The sequence below is a fragment of the Pelophylax lessonae genome, assembly GCF_965119305.1.
Source record: "Pelophylax lessonae genome assembly, chromosome: 4".
Taxonomy (NCBI): domain Eukaryota; kingdom Metazoa; phylum Chordata; class Amphibia; order Anura; family Ranidae; genus Pelophylax; species Pelophylax lessonae.
Window position 1 is genome coordinate 65,570,281 of NC_138771.1, and position 12,563 is coordinate 65,582,843.

Genomic DNA, 12,563 nt, shown 5'->3' on the forward strand with positions numbered 1-12,563 from the left:
GTCCCTAGGAGCGTGTTTCTAACTGTGATTGGATGTGGCTTTGTTTGTAACAGCACAGATCAACGGTCCTACATAGCAGGACCAAGTGATCTGTGCTTTTACACAGGGGAGAATGACAGGCGGCTTTGTTTACATTAGCCGCCTGCCTTTCTCCCTTCACAGCCGACGATCGCGAGTGACCGGCGGACATCAGGTCACACGCGCGGGCTTCCTAGCGAACGAGCGGGGGCGGGAGCCCCGGCGGCGCGCGCTCGCCCCCTATTGGCTCCCAGGCTAGTGACGTACCGGTACGTCACTTTGCCTGGGAGGGGCTGACCGCTGCCGTATATAGTCGGGCGGTGGTCAGCAAGTGGTTAATATTGTAAGCTCTGTTGGACAGGGGTTCACTAATAAGGGCAATTTACTAGGCAAAAGCAAAAAAGCTGTTCACTTTGCAAGGGAAGTTGCACTTTGCAAAGGAATTGGCCCCAGAGCTTCATGAATGTAGTGAAATTCTACTTTGCAAGGAATCCCCAATTATGCGCAATCATTTTTGTTTGCACAGGATTGGATGATGGAAGTCAGTAGAGATTCATGCTATTCACTAAACTCTGAGAAAAATGACTTTGCAAAGTCTGAATTACTAAAGTGTAAAGTTGGGTGGACTGAAGGTAAACTGTATTTACATAAAAGGTTTAACATGTATGACATGGTGTTTGAACTAAGTTCACACTTTAGCAAATCTGTCTCAAAGGCATTGATATATAACAGCGAATGTGATGTTCACTAAACATTCACTGAAGGTGCATTCTACTTATGAATGTGTTTTAGTGTACAGTGGATGATTCATCACTGCTTTATAAATATGAAAAGTCTTTAAATCTGTGTATGTATTAGTATTGTTATTATTACTGTATGCCCTTGTTTTGTACAGCTTCATCAGATACTGTATGTTGGTGATATGTAAATCAATATTAGTATTAATAATAATAATAACACAAAAAATAATAGTTTTCCTTTGTTTTAGCATTTAAAAAATGTGAATAACCTTTAAACTGTAAAGTAGATGTAAACTTGATAGACATTTAGTTAGCTAAAGCACTTTGTATAATACATGATTGCTATGGTATTTTCTTTTGGATACCGTTTTGCCCTTTTTTTCAACCTTCATTGAAAATCAGTGCTGCCGACTTCCTGTAGCCTCTTTGCAGCCACTTCCTGTCTACATGCATTCACTCCAGAAATGGTTACTTGGTCTTCTTAATAGTGACAAAAGTGGACACCATGCCTGCACATGGAACTTTAACATGGCCACTTAAAGAGGCTGATTTACTAAGGACGTTGATAAACGTCATACAATGGGGTTTCATTTACTAAAGGCAAATAAGCTGTTCACTTTGCAAGGAAAGTTGCACTTTGGAAGGTCATTTCAGGACACAATGATTCAATTACTGACCTCTGCTGCCCCTGCTGGTAAAATCAGAGTTTCAGTGAATCCATGACACGCATTAGAGTAGATTTTACTGAGGGCAAGCCCTGGGGAACTCTCTTCCAAAGTGCAACTTCCCTTGCATTGTGAAAAATCTATTTGCCATTAGTAAATTAACTCTAATAAATTATGTGAATATTGACACCATCATGTGAAAATCTAATTCCTGTTTACTTTTTCATCTGCACATGACAGGATTATTGAAGCTATTATTCACTCAACTTATTGCGTGAAGATTCTCAAATCCTTTAGTAAATCAGCCCAGCAGTGGTTGATTTACTAAAGGCAAATAGACTGTTCCCTTTGCAAAGCAAGCTGTCCCAGAGCTTATTGAATGAGGCTTAGCTCTATTGACTTCCATCATCCAATCATGTGCAAGAAAAAATTTTTTTATTTTCCCTGCACCTGATTGGGGTATTCTTTTCAAAGTGAGACTTCGCCACATCCAATAAGCTCTATTAAAATTCCTTTGCAAAGGGAACAGCCTATTTACCTTTAGTAAATCAACCTTATAGTCTTCACAGGAAGAGCATGTAGAAAGATGGCAATGCAGGACAGCTCTACTCTTTATTATTTCTGGCATTTTATTGGCAGGCAGTATACATTGACAGTAACCCAGAAGTATTTTTTAGTAACTGCTTGTCTGTAAAAGCTTTAAAGCTTCCCTACACACACTGCACTGTGAAACACTTGTAGAGTTTATGTTGCCTGGTATTCACAGTATTATCACTCTATGGCCACCTTGTCAATGGAGTTCTCTTTAGAATGATCCTGGTTAATGCTTACAATAAAATGCAATTGCTTGTGTATGTTTATTATTAGATGGTTTTACCAAAGAGCATTCTCATTCTAAGCCCCAACAGGTGCAGTTTTTGAAAGAGTCAAAGAAGCATCTAATGCGATGATGTCATACATTGTGACACAAATGTGATGATTTAAAATAAGCATGGAATTGCCAAAATCTCTACTTTTGAAACATTTTATTTTCCAGTTTTGAAAAAAAAAAAGAAAAATAGGACTTTAATGGCACCATAGACACTGGATGTAGATGGAAGATACCATCCAGTGTCTATGGTACCAATAAAGTCCATTATGTCTATATTTTTCTTTTTTCATACATGTCAGTTTGGACGAAGATTCACCACCCCCCTTTTTTGTTTTTTTTCTTAATCTGACACCTCAAAGTCTTATATTTTCCAGTTTTAATGAATCAGCTGTGGGAAAATATTTTCCTTTACCATAATTTTTGTCATGGAAGGATTTGGGATGTCCCCCCAAAAATCTTTCAACTCTCACCATTTAGAAGTAGAAATGTAAGCCTTTTCATCATCTAATCAACACATATACAGCAACATCAGGCTAATGCTGAGCAAAAGACTCCAACTTGATATTGTAAAAAAATTAAAAAAATAGAATTCCATAAAGAAAGTCTCATACACGGAACTCCACCACTGCGTACAAAATCAATGACAGTTCATATAACTTCTTCCAGTGTATCCAGTGCCCACCACCTCTGGATAAAGAGCCTGCTCACCTTCAGTGTCTGACCCCATTAAATAGTCATATCAGCCTCTGTTTAATTCCACGTATGGATGGTACTGCAACACTACTCCTGCTCCCGTCACAGAGTAACGCTACATCCCCTCTTTTCCATGGTCATCAGCTAATATGACTCTGTAGTGGGGTCAGATACTGGAGGTGAGCAGGCACTTTATCCGGAGGTGGTGGGCACTGGATGCACTGGAAGAGGTTACAATATATGAACTGTCACTGATTTTGTACACAGCGGTGGAGTTCTGTGTATGGGACTTTCTTCATGGAATTCTATTTTTTTTTTTCATTTCATTTCTTTACAAATTCAAGTTGGAGTATTTTGCTTAACCACTTGCCGACCGCCGCAAGTAAATATACTGCGGCGGTCAGCCCCACACAGGCAAAGTGACGTATATATACGTCACTAGCCTGGGAGGGTCTGGGGAGCGAGCACACGCCGCCGGTGGCGCGCTCCCGCGCGGTCACGGACCCCCCCGCGCGTGTGACTGGCGGCACTCTGCGATCGTCGGGGGAGAGGGAGAAATGCAGGCAGCTTGTGTAAACAAGCTGCCTGTCAGTTCTCCCTGTGTAGAGACACTGATCATACGGTTCTACTATGTAGGACCGTTGATCAGTGTCCCTACACCTCAAGCCACAGCCAATCACAGTTAGAATCACGCCCCTAGGGACACACACAGCCCCTCCCTCTCAAATAAAGTTAACCCCTTCACTGCCAGTGTAATTTTACAGTCACAGTGCATATATATAGCACTGATTACTGTAGAAATGTCACTGGTAACCCCAAAAGTGTCAAAAATGTCAGTCAGGGGTCCGATCTGTCCGCCGCAATGTCGCAGTACCGCAAAAAAAATCGCAGATCGCCGCCATTACGCGTTAAAAAAAAAAACAACAAAAATGACAAAAATCTTTCCCTTTGTTAGTAAACGCGATAACTTTTGCGCAAACCAATCAAAATACGCTTTTTGCGATTTTTTTTTACCAAACATATGTAGCATAAAACAAATTGGCCGATGTTAAAAAATTTTGATTTTTACTTTGTTTTTTTTGGGAATTTCATATAAAAAAATGTGAAAAATATTGTTATTTTTGCAAAATTGACGCTCTTTTTTTATTTATAGCGTGTGACCAAAAAATCGCACAGGTTATCAAATACCACCAAAAGAAAGCTCTGTTTGTGGGAAAAAAAGGACGTCAAATTTGTTTAGGTACAGCGTCGCACGACCGCACAATTGTCCGTTAAAGTCACGCAGTGCCGAATCGCAAAATACCCCTCGTCTTTTAGCAGCCAAATCCTCCGGGCTTAAGTGGTTAATGAGTGTATAATTTATACCTGATTTTGCTTCACTTATATTAGGCAATGTTGGAGTAACTCTTCCTTTATAGTAACTATGTATTTGCTGTGGTATCTGGCACCAAGCCATCAGTAGCAGATCCTTTAAGTCCTGTAACTTGTGAGGTGGAGGCCTCTATGGTTTGGACTTGTTTTTCCAGCACATCCCACAGATGTTTGATTCAATTGAGATCTGGAGAATTTGGAGGACAAGTCAATACTTTGCACTCCTTGTTGTGTCCCTAAACCATTCTTGAATTCATCAGACTAGGCCACTTTCTTTTACTGCTCCATGGTCAAGTTCTGATGCACACAATCTCATTGTATGCGCTTTTGGCTGTGGTTATGGGTCAGCATGGGCACCCTGACCGGCCTTTGGCTACGCAGCTCCATACCCAACAAACTATGATGTACTTTGTGTTCTGACACCTTTCTATCGGAACCAGCATTAACCTTTTTTAGAAATTTGGGCTAAAGTAGCTCTTCTATTGGATTGAATCACACAGGCCAGCCTTCACTCCCCACATGACCCTGTCGCCGGTTTGCTGGTTTTCCTTCCTTGGACCATGACCACTGCAGGCCGGGAACATCCCACAAGAGCTGCAGTTTTGGAGTTACCATTACAATTTAGCCCTTGCCAAAGTCTCTGATATCCTTATGCTTGGCTATTTTTCTACTTTTAACACATCAACTTTAGGGATAACTTGTTCACTTGCTGCCTAATATATATTGCTTACTTTCAGATGCCATTGTAATGGAATAATCAATGTTATTCACTTTATGTGTCAGTGGTCATAATGCTCCCTGTACGTTCATCATTAACCCAGAGAAGCGTATTTTGAAAACAACAAAATATGTGATAGTGTTAATTACTGAAAAAAGAACATTTTTGTTTGCATTGTGCCTTTAATTCTAAAATGGAGTTACTGTTTAATGCATATGTAAAAGTCAAATTTTTAGTCCAGGCTGTGCTATATATTTTTATATTTATTCAGTGTACAGTGACGTGTGGAAGAGGCTTGCGTTATAGAGTGGTGTTATGTAATGACCATCGTGGGCAACACACAGGGGGCTGCAATCCCCAGCTGAAGCCGCATATAAAGGAGGAATGCATTGTACCTGTACCATGTTACAAACCCAGAGGTAAAAGAATAGATTGCTTTGATTTAGAAGTTCTTTAATTTAACACATTTTATAAAGGACCTTTATTGGTGTACAATGAAGATTTGTGTCGTTTGTCTGCTAGAAAAGTTCCCTGTGGAAGCTAAACATCCGTGGCTGAAACAAGCACAGGAACTAGAGGAGACTAGAACAGCATCAGATCAGCCAACGTAAGTAGAACTTCTGTTTATCCCAGTAATCTCAGCAGGATTAGGACATTCTGTAGGCACTTTGCTTCTTCATAAAATAACAATGTACAGTGTGTTAGCTTCACGGCTCAAGTGTTATATATACCTACATCATGCCTCAATGAAACATTGCTTCCTTCATACTCTTTTCAGTCTATTATTGAGCATTCATATTGATGTAAACTAGACAGATCCTGCTGCAAGAGTTTAAAAAGACTAAATATTTATGTGTACTTATTAGGATTCTTTCAAATTCAGATCCCAGTGTTTGCTTAAAGTGGAGCTTTGGTTAAAAATGAAAATTACATATATGCTGATATGTGTCAAATCAATAGCAATAAAAAGGAATTTCTGAATCACACCTATAATAAAATTTAATTCCTGCTGATTTTGCCAGCAGATCTGGTGATTTCCTACTTCCTTTTACAGGATGACCATGCTGGTAATTCTACAGTAAAATCACTGCAAGGTTTTGACAGGGTACTTGTTGAAGACATATCATCAGGGATGTAACTACAGGGGTTGCAATTGCAACCGGGCCCCATGCTCCAGGGGACCTGCACGGCTCCCCTGTACACCTGGATAGAAGGGGCGGCAGGGGCGGCATGTAGAGAAATCACTGTCCTCCTTTTTCCTCCTGTAGCTGCAGGAGAAAAATGGAGGAGATTGGTTCCTCTGTATTCTGCCACCACCACTCCTTCTATCCAGTTCACTTGTGTTCTGCTGTCTCTGGGCCCCTGTGTGCTCCCCTGGTCCCCCCCCCCCCACTGTGCTCCCTTCCCTCTCCTGATGGCTGCTGCAGGGGATGTGTCACAATAGAGAACCAGGAAGGGGGTCTGTAAATATGTAATTTACCAGCTCCTTCCTTTTCTGAATGGAGTCATAGTCAGTGACATTGTAAAAAAAAAAAAAATAAAATGATTAAAAATAATACAATTAAAATACTACTGACACCAGTGGGTGAACTTCCAGGATCGCAAAGGTCACACTCACGACTGGGCCCTGGCATTCCACCACCATGGGTAGGCCCCAAGATGGCAGGAAGGGAGCCCACTGAAGAACTTGTGAAAGGGTCCTGCATTGAGAGTAAAGGGCCCCAGGATCAGTGGGAGTTGCCCCAGGCTTGAAGGGAGGGGCACCGGCTAGGGGTCTGGGGGGGCCCTTCATGGTTTCTTGCACCGGGGCTCTGAAGGTTCTAGTTACGCCTCTGCATATCATTTCTTCTCTCAATGTGCAGTGAGAGACATATTCATGGACACTCAGTGCCCTTCCCTGTTTCTCCATTGGTTAGAGGGGCTGGCCAATACAGGGAGAACTGAAGATCTGCAAGGAATTCTAGGATATGTAGTCCCCAACCCAGGCTGACCCACTGTAATCTCCAGGATAAAAACTACAAATACCAGCAGCCTAGGGACAGAGAGGATGAATCATGCAGCAAAGGCTTCCTGGAAGAAGGGAGAGTTACCACAAGATATGAGGAAGAAGGGTAATGCAGTCCTGGGTCTGTGTGATTGTTCCTACTAAAGCTCTGAGGTCAGCGGCGGACATCCAAGGGTACAGAGAGGACCTCGGGTGCATCTTCAGGTGTCCCTTTTAGCGTGTGGTGTTTTTGTGTAGAGGTGGTCAGTCTGGCAAACCTGGAGGATCGATCCTATGATATTTCCCCCTTGGGCCTCTGGACACAGGATTGGTGAGAGGGCACTTGCCCAATCTTCCCTAAGCCAGAACACTAAACTGCTGTTATTTCTCTGCCTCACTTTCTTTGGAGAATCCGTGATGCTGTTACACTCTGTTTGGCAGTGATAGTACCTGCCTGATCTAACTGAAGATTACCAACACCATTTGAGTCCTTTCTATCTACTGAGACCTCTTCGGATGTACTTTGTTCTCTCTACGCAAGAAAGACAGCAAGTGCACCACCATAAAGTCATCTAAAGTCCGAAGGGCCCTGTCTACATTTAGGGCTCTAGTCATTCTATGAGCGGGTTCAAGTTGTGAGTTAATTCAGTGCACTGGATCAGGTATTGTGTTTAACCCTCCCCCTTATGTTAGAATTCTGTTACTATCCATGATGTTAGGGTCGGTTTTGACCCGTGTTTTAAATCAGCCATAAAATACCCTCTGAACAATTATTTATCATCAGATTTGTTTCTTACCTCTTGGTTACCTTGTTAGGCTTCTTTATCCTTGAAAAGATTGGTTTTAATATTTTTGGTGTGACCCCTTAGACCTTTCTTTTGATAGCATACCTCTCATTTTCAAATTTAAAAAATGGTAAAATAAAGTCAGCAACTCTGAAATGAATTTGTCCTATGTTTCTTCACTTTATTTAGAGAACCAGACAAGCAGGAAAAGAGATAGGCCCCTCCCTAACTACAGCTCACAGGGTTGAGAGGGGATTGGCTGTCAGTGTTACTAAGCAGAGAGAGTGTTTATGATTTCAGTTTTGGAACTTATCAGTGTCCTAAAATCCTATATTATAACTGGGTCAGAATTGACCCTAACACCATGAACGTCTTAATTTTCACCACAGTATTTTATAATTTAGTGGAAAGGATTCTTTTTCTATTACATTGTTTAAATAGAGGTTCCTGACAAAGTACAAAAATCTTGATGCAATAAACAAATTTATGTGATACTTATAGACATTCAAAAACTGAAAACGGGTCGGTTCCGACCCTAACATAAGAGGAGGGTTAACCTGGTCATTTGGGACTATGGTGCTGGGGTGAAGAAGGGAGAGAACTTACATAGAAAACAAGGTCATTCCTCAGCCCTCCTCCTGCCTGGACTCATATAGCCCAATCTAAGTAGAGTTGGCAGTTAATTCACTGAAGTAATATCCACCATATCCATATAATTTGTTACTTTTGTGTGTTTACCTCTACTCTTTGGATCATTTCACTTAAAGGAGTCCCCTGGGAGCAGACAGATTTGATCTTTGAGGTCCTTTTAATAGCCCTTCATTCCTTCTTCATGCATACATATCTGCCTACTATTCAGTATCATTATTACTGTTGTTTCTTTCCTTCCTTAAGCAAGTTCACAGTAAAGATAATTTCTGTGTTCACTGCAACCTGTGTCCATTTGTATTTGTATTTACACTAACATAGTTGTCAGGTGTGCCAGTGAGGTTGAGTCTGTTCTTGGGGTTGAAAAGGCAGAGTAAGGAACCAACAATATTCAAGCAGCTCCTGCGGGGGTAGCACTACATAAGAAGCAGGTATTGCAGTAATACTTTTCTCTTCTACTCTTCTGCGGTGCTATTCCCTACAGACTCACTGCTCCAATATCCAGCACTGGCCCTCTTTGAGGCTGAAGAACGTAAGCATAATTAAAGCAGAACTAAAGGAAAAACTTTTTTCTTTTATTTTGGATTCTGTTTTATGAGCAAAGCGATGTGGGGGTAGGAGGGCTTGGGTATGCTTGGAAGGCTATGACCTACAGTATCTACCAAAAACTATAAAGAAATATGAATTTTGGATGGACTAATTGCTTTCAAAATTAGTCCAATAATCACTAATTCAATCTAAACTGACTTTATAACTGCAAAACAGCTTCAAGAAAACAACATGGTTTGAACATTTATACATTTTTGGGTGAAGACAAAGTAAGTGCCCATGTGTGTCTACTTCTTACCTTCAACATGCCACATGCCATATCTAAGTGGATCATACTTAGAAACTTAAAAGGTCTGCTCCAGTATCCAGTAGGATATAAATAGTCAGAGGCACAACTGAATTCTGTTTTTTTTTTCTTTGGCGTTGAAGATATGCCCTAAAAACTCCAGGATGCATCTTCTACAGCCTGAGCCTGCTTGTCTTCCCCTTGCACTATTACAGGCAATTCCCAGCTGCCTAATTGACAGCCAAGATTTGCTGTGTTTCAAAGGAGCAGCTACAGCCACTTCTGTAAAATGACACTTGAAGATCTGAGAAAAATTATATAACAACACTATTGTTACATTGCATTTACCTTTTATTTATATATAGATTACAGGGATGACATTAGTTAACGCAACCCTATGGGAGAATTTTTTTTAAACAAAATGTATTTCTATTTAGCCCCTTATTATCCCTAATCAGGCCGAATTAATAACTTCTTCCCATTGTTTTTCTCCTGTTTTTTTTTTTTTGTTATTCTGCTTTTTGCCATTAACATCTAAACGTTTGCATTCATTTTTTTTCTGTGTTGCAATTAAAGTTGTTCTAAAGGCAAAGATTTTTTTTTTTTTTTTTACCTTAATGCATTCTCTTCGTTAAGATAAAAATCCTTCTACATGCAGCTCCCTACCCATCCCTCACTTAAACTTACCTGAGCCCGATCACAATCCAGTGATGTGCACGAGAGCAACAGCAATCTTGGCTTTATCCCTCCTCATTGGCTAAGGGACAGCATCAGGGTGCCTTCGCTCCTGCTGCTGTCAATCCCAGTTTGTGAGAAGGGAGCAGGAAGCAGGGCTGAGACGCACTCTGTGTGTCAGTGACCACACAAAGTGGGGCTCAGGAGTTAGCCCATTTGAGCCACCCTAGAGCAAGTGGCTTGCTATAGGGGGCACTCGGTTGTTGGAAGAGTCAGGAGTGCCAGCGGGGGACCCCAAAAGAGAAAGATTGGGCATGCTCTGTGCAAAACCATTGTACAAAGCAGGTAAGTATATTTAATTATATTATATTTTATTTTAATTATATTAAATATTTTATATATAATTAAATAATTATTATTATAAATGTCATTTTTTAGGTATATTTGTAAAGCAGTATAAATTACATTAACCAAACATTCACTGCAGGCATATCTATCTGGTGCATGAGCTTTAAATGGCAGTCATTGAGTCACCTGCAGTGAAGGTTTCGTGAATGTCACATTCACTGCTTTACAAAATTGGGCCTAGTGCATAATATATCTGATGAACTTTCTTTTATTTGAAAATGTTTGTTGTTTGGTTGCCTTTTCAGACGCCTGTTATTTTCCAGTTGTAACAAATCAGTCCTAATTAAGTGTAATGTTCCTTTGCTTTTTAAAGCCATTGCCATGTAGCTGACTTTCATTCTGGAACACTATATAGGGCTGACAATCAAGAAAACAAGAGTGTCGTGCTTAGGCTCATGTTGTAACTTCATAGCAATGATACATTTGTCTAGTAATGGTCTCTTTGTGACTATGAGCAGAATAGAATATGTACGGCTGTACTCCAAAGCACAGACCTAAGCATTGCCAAACCTGCCTCGTGCTAGATAAATACCTTGGCCTTTGCGGTCTACCACGGCTAGTGTCCTACATTTATATTACTGTATAACATTCAAAGAGATTTTTTTTTTCTTTACTGGCAGAATATAATATGACTTGTTTGAAAAGCAGAGCCAAGAAAAATGTAAGCCTGACCTTTTTTTGTTTTTAGTTGTGGAATGTGATGACAGTTGAAACCCATCATGATTTTAAACACTGCCCCTGGGCCCTCTTCGTTACAGAATAGGTTTCGACATTGTTATTTATTATTTTTCAATTATTTTTTTTGTACAGCATGATAGATAGTTCTTAAAGCATTTTTGTTATCTGAGATCCACAGTTGATCAAAAATGTTGTTTATACTGTAGTGTTCCTGCTGTCCACTGGGTATTGTGCCTGGACTTCTTTTAAAGTCAAATAGGACAGGAATGAATAGGACAGACATGAATGTCTATAGACAAGAACATAATTATTTGAAGATGTTCCGAAGCAAATTTTAACAGGCTCCCTAAAATGCCAGTCTCCCACATTTATCCAGTTGTCATCACTTCCATAAGTGTTGAGTTTATTAGGAGAGTAGTTGACAGTAATGAGCAGCTCCACACTGCCATTGCCTGCCGGATGCTCTGGATACCATTCCTGACCAAAAAAACTTGTAAGCACTGGTATGTATTGACCTGTTTTAATCAATGCACCATTTTGGAGCCAGTCTCTGGGAGGGCTCATCAGACATGAGGATAGTGCTCTGGGAGTTGTTTCTGACACCTGTGTTTATGTCATTGCTTCCATAAGTGAGTCCATTAGGAGAGTCATTGACAGTAATGAGTTCCACAGTTCCAATACCTGCCACATTTTCTAAATGCCATTGCTGACTACAAAACGTGTAAGCACTTGTAAGAGGCTCAACTAAATCAATGCACCCTTTTGGCACCAGTGTTTGGGGAGGACTTATCGGGCATGAGGATTGTGCACTGGGAGTAGCCTTTGACACCTGTGTTTATGAGCACCAAATAACCTTTCAGGGATTGGTATTCTTGAGTTGGCCATAGATGGATCGAAATTCAGCCCCTATAGCTGGGATTGTCTGAATTCCAGTCAGTTTGTGGCCCTCCCTGTTCAACAGAAGTGAATAGATGAATCAACTGCTGTCAAAAAGACAAGTTCATTACATTATGGAAATCAGGCTGCAGCTGCTGATCAGTAAATTCCTACAGTGCCGGGCCTGCTGTCAGAATACAATGTCAGGACGGGGGGATTACCCCATCCACCTTGTTTTTATGGATGGTGGGATCTGTTTTTTTTTTTTTTTTTTTTTTTTTTTTTTCGACTAGCTACCCATCTGTTGCCAGCCTAAGTGGGAAGCATGTGTGTGCTTTTATTCAGTTTGAATCTCTCCCTGTCAGAGAAGAAATATAAAGCTTTTTCCAATTCCATGGAGGCTTCCATGTCTTTTCTTTGGACTTAGAGATGATAATTGACACTTTATCCTATCTAGGTAAAAGTGTAGAACTATTAGTTAACAAAGCCTTTAGTTTTCTTTCATGTATTCTTGACAGCACCCCTGTTATATGAGAGTTGTTGAGTGTTTGTTTTTAGCACTAAATTCAGGCAGGTGAAGGATAGAGGTGCATTCTGA

General features: G+C 40.5%; 1 protein-coding gene across 1 annotated transcript in view; it reads left to right on the top strand.

Annotated features, from left to right (window-relative positions):
• ADAMTSL3 (ADAMTS like 3) overlaps positions 1–12,563 on the top strand; it is a 730,739-nt gene that overhangs the window by 551,242 nt on the left and 166,934 nt on the right. The window contains exons 14-15 of the mRNA XM_082255626.1: positions 5,348–5,495; positions 5,599–5,683. Of these exons, the coding sequence (XP_082111752.1) occupies positions 5,348–5,495; positions 5,599–5,683 (233 nt within the window). The remainder of the gene's footprint in view (positions 1–5,347; positions 5,496–5,598; positions 5,684–12,563) is intronic.